This window comes from Cyprinus carpio, chromosome B7, assembly GCF_018340385.1.
Source record: "Cyprinus carpio isolate SPL01 chromosome B7, ASM1834038v1, whole genome shotgun sequence".
NCBI classification, from domain to species: Eukaryota; Metazoa; Chordata; class Actinopteri; order Cypriniformes; family Cyprinidae; genus Cyprinus; species Cyprinus carpio.
The window spans coordinates 6,348,131-6,350,053 of NC_056603.1; the positions used below are offsets into that span (position 1 = coordinate 6,348,131).

Genomic DNA, 1,923 nt, shown 5'->3' on the forward strand with positions numbered 1-1,923 from the left:
CTATCCTTGGAAGGCCTCCACTGGGATGTCAACACAGGCCAGCTCCATTGCCCTTAGGAGGTTCTCTCTAGTGTATGGTTGTCTGTCATAAACCTTCCATCTCCACGATGAGAAGAACTCCTCTATAGGGTTCAGGAAAGGGGAGTAGGGTGGCAGACAGACATTTAAAAAGTGGTTACTGTTGGTGGTGAACCACTCTCTGATTTGGTTTGTTTTGTGGAAGTGTACATTGTCCCAAATGATCACATAAATGTGATGTGCGGGCCCAGGATGGTGTTGTTGGCGGTCTAGGAGGATGTCTTTTAGCTCCTCTAGGAAGGTGAGGAGACGTTGGGTGTTGTGAGACCCAAGGACAGCATGCCGGTGGACAAGCCTCCAAACCCATGGCCGCACAAAGAGTAATAACCCCCCCGTTGGCCAGGAACCTCAGTGATGGCTCTTTGGCCAATGATGTTACGGCCTCTTTGCCTTCGTTTCTGCAGGTTGAAGCAGCCTCATCCAGGAAGAGGTACTCATGAGGTCTGGCCATTGCGTCCAACTGTAATATCCTCTGTGATAATGTGAAAGTGCACAGGTGTTCAGAACAGTCAATCAGGTAGCACAGTATTGTCCAGAAGTAATGTAGGCCACTGAGCAACACAGTATGTCCACTAACTGTACTGTGAAGATGGATGTATACTTGCACATACTCGTAACGTAGGTCTTTGTGTCGCGCAGAGTTGCGCTCAAAGGGAACCCTATAGACCCGTTTCATCCGCATCTTTTGGGGCCGGAGAACTCGGTCTATTGTGGCCAAGCTGACATCAATGCTCTCAAAGTTGACATTATCGGCAATGACTTTGTCTCTGATCTCCCGGAGTCTGATGAGGTTGTTCTCACGAACCATATCCACAATGAGGGTTTCTTGTGCCGCTGTAAATATGGCAACCCTCCCACCTCTATGTGGCATTCTTTCAACTCTAAAGAAAGAAACATGTGTTGTCAATTGACATGTTTTACAATACAGTAACAACTGATTTGAAACCAATAGACTGCTTTCACAGGCTTGTAAAACTGTATTGTGACAAAGAAAGCAATAGAGTACAATACCTGTTGTGTTGTCTGAATGCCCTGATAATGGTGGCCATGGTGAACCTACTCAGGTTTGGACGGACTCGTAGTCCTGCTTCAGCCATTGTCATGCCATGGACAATGACATGGTCAATGACTGTCGCTCACATCTTGTCCGTAATGATGGTGCGAAGTTGTCTTGCTCTCCCTCCTGGACCTTCTCCTCTCCCTTGTTGGCCTGCTCCTCTTCCTCCTCTGATTTGAACTCCTCTTCCTCGTTGGCCTGTCCTCTTCCTCCACTGATTTGAACTCCTCTTCCTCATTGGCCTGCTCCTCTTCTTCCATGGCCAGGTCTTCTCCCTCCTCTGACTCAAATTCCTCTTCCCCTGACTCTGCCTTCATCCACTGTGTTTGTTTGGAATCTTCAGCAAACTGTGCACTCTGAACTTGCTTTTATACATGTGGTCACAGCATTAGCAACAAGTGTCTTCAATTTTGAGTCGTTGTGTGTAATGAATGACGCCAGGTGTGTTCATTGTGTTCAAATATTGCTGACTGTGGCAAGCATTTTGCATGACATGAGCTTTCATTTGAGAATATGAGAAAAGTTCTTTTGCAACTTGTGTTTTAGCAAAAAAAAAAAAATGTGTTAAGATTTATGAGAACGGAGGATTGTGTTTTGTGAATTGTGTCTTCATGTGAAATGTGTTTATGATATTGGAAAATGATGGCTAGATTTAGTAAATGTGTTTAGACAACTGGTCATTTGGTTTAGAGGATTGGCTTTTGTGTTTTAGCATTTGAGAAAAACTGTAATATAAATCATACACAGTCAAAAAAAAGGTTGCATTTTATGCATGCAACGGCCTGTCA

General features: G+C 44.8%; 1 protein-coding gene across 1 annotated transcript; it reads right to left on the reverse strand.

Annotated features, from left to right (window-relative positions):
* On the reverse strand, positions 1-1,330 carry LOC122137784. The gene is made up of 3 exons (XM_042726722.1): positions 1,090-1,330; positions 382-959; positions 1-311 (listed from the first exon to the last, which is right to left on the reverse strand). Exons 1-3 carry the CDS (start codon positions 1,179-1,181, stop codon positions 1-3), a joined length of 981 nt encoding a protein of 326 aa, XP_042582656.1. The 5' UTR covers positions 1,182-1,330.
* Positions 1,331-1,923: the final 593 nt, after the last annotated feature.

Coding starts and splice junctions, on each gene's coding strand:
- LOC122137784 (XM_042726722.1), bottom strand. CDS start 1,181: ATGACAATGGCTGAAGCAGGACTACGAGTCCGTCCAAACCTGAGTAGG. Junction 960..1,089: donor GCATTCAGACAACACAACAG/GTATTGTACTCT, acceptor TTCTTTCTTTAG/AGTTGAAAGAATGCCACATA. Junction 312..381: donor TACTCTTTGTGCGGCCATGG/GTTTGGAGGCTT, acceptor TCACCTTCCTAG/AGGAGCTAAAAGACATCCTC.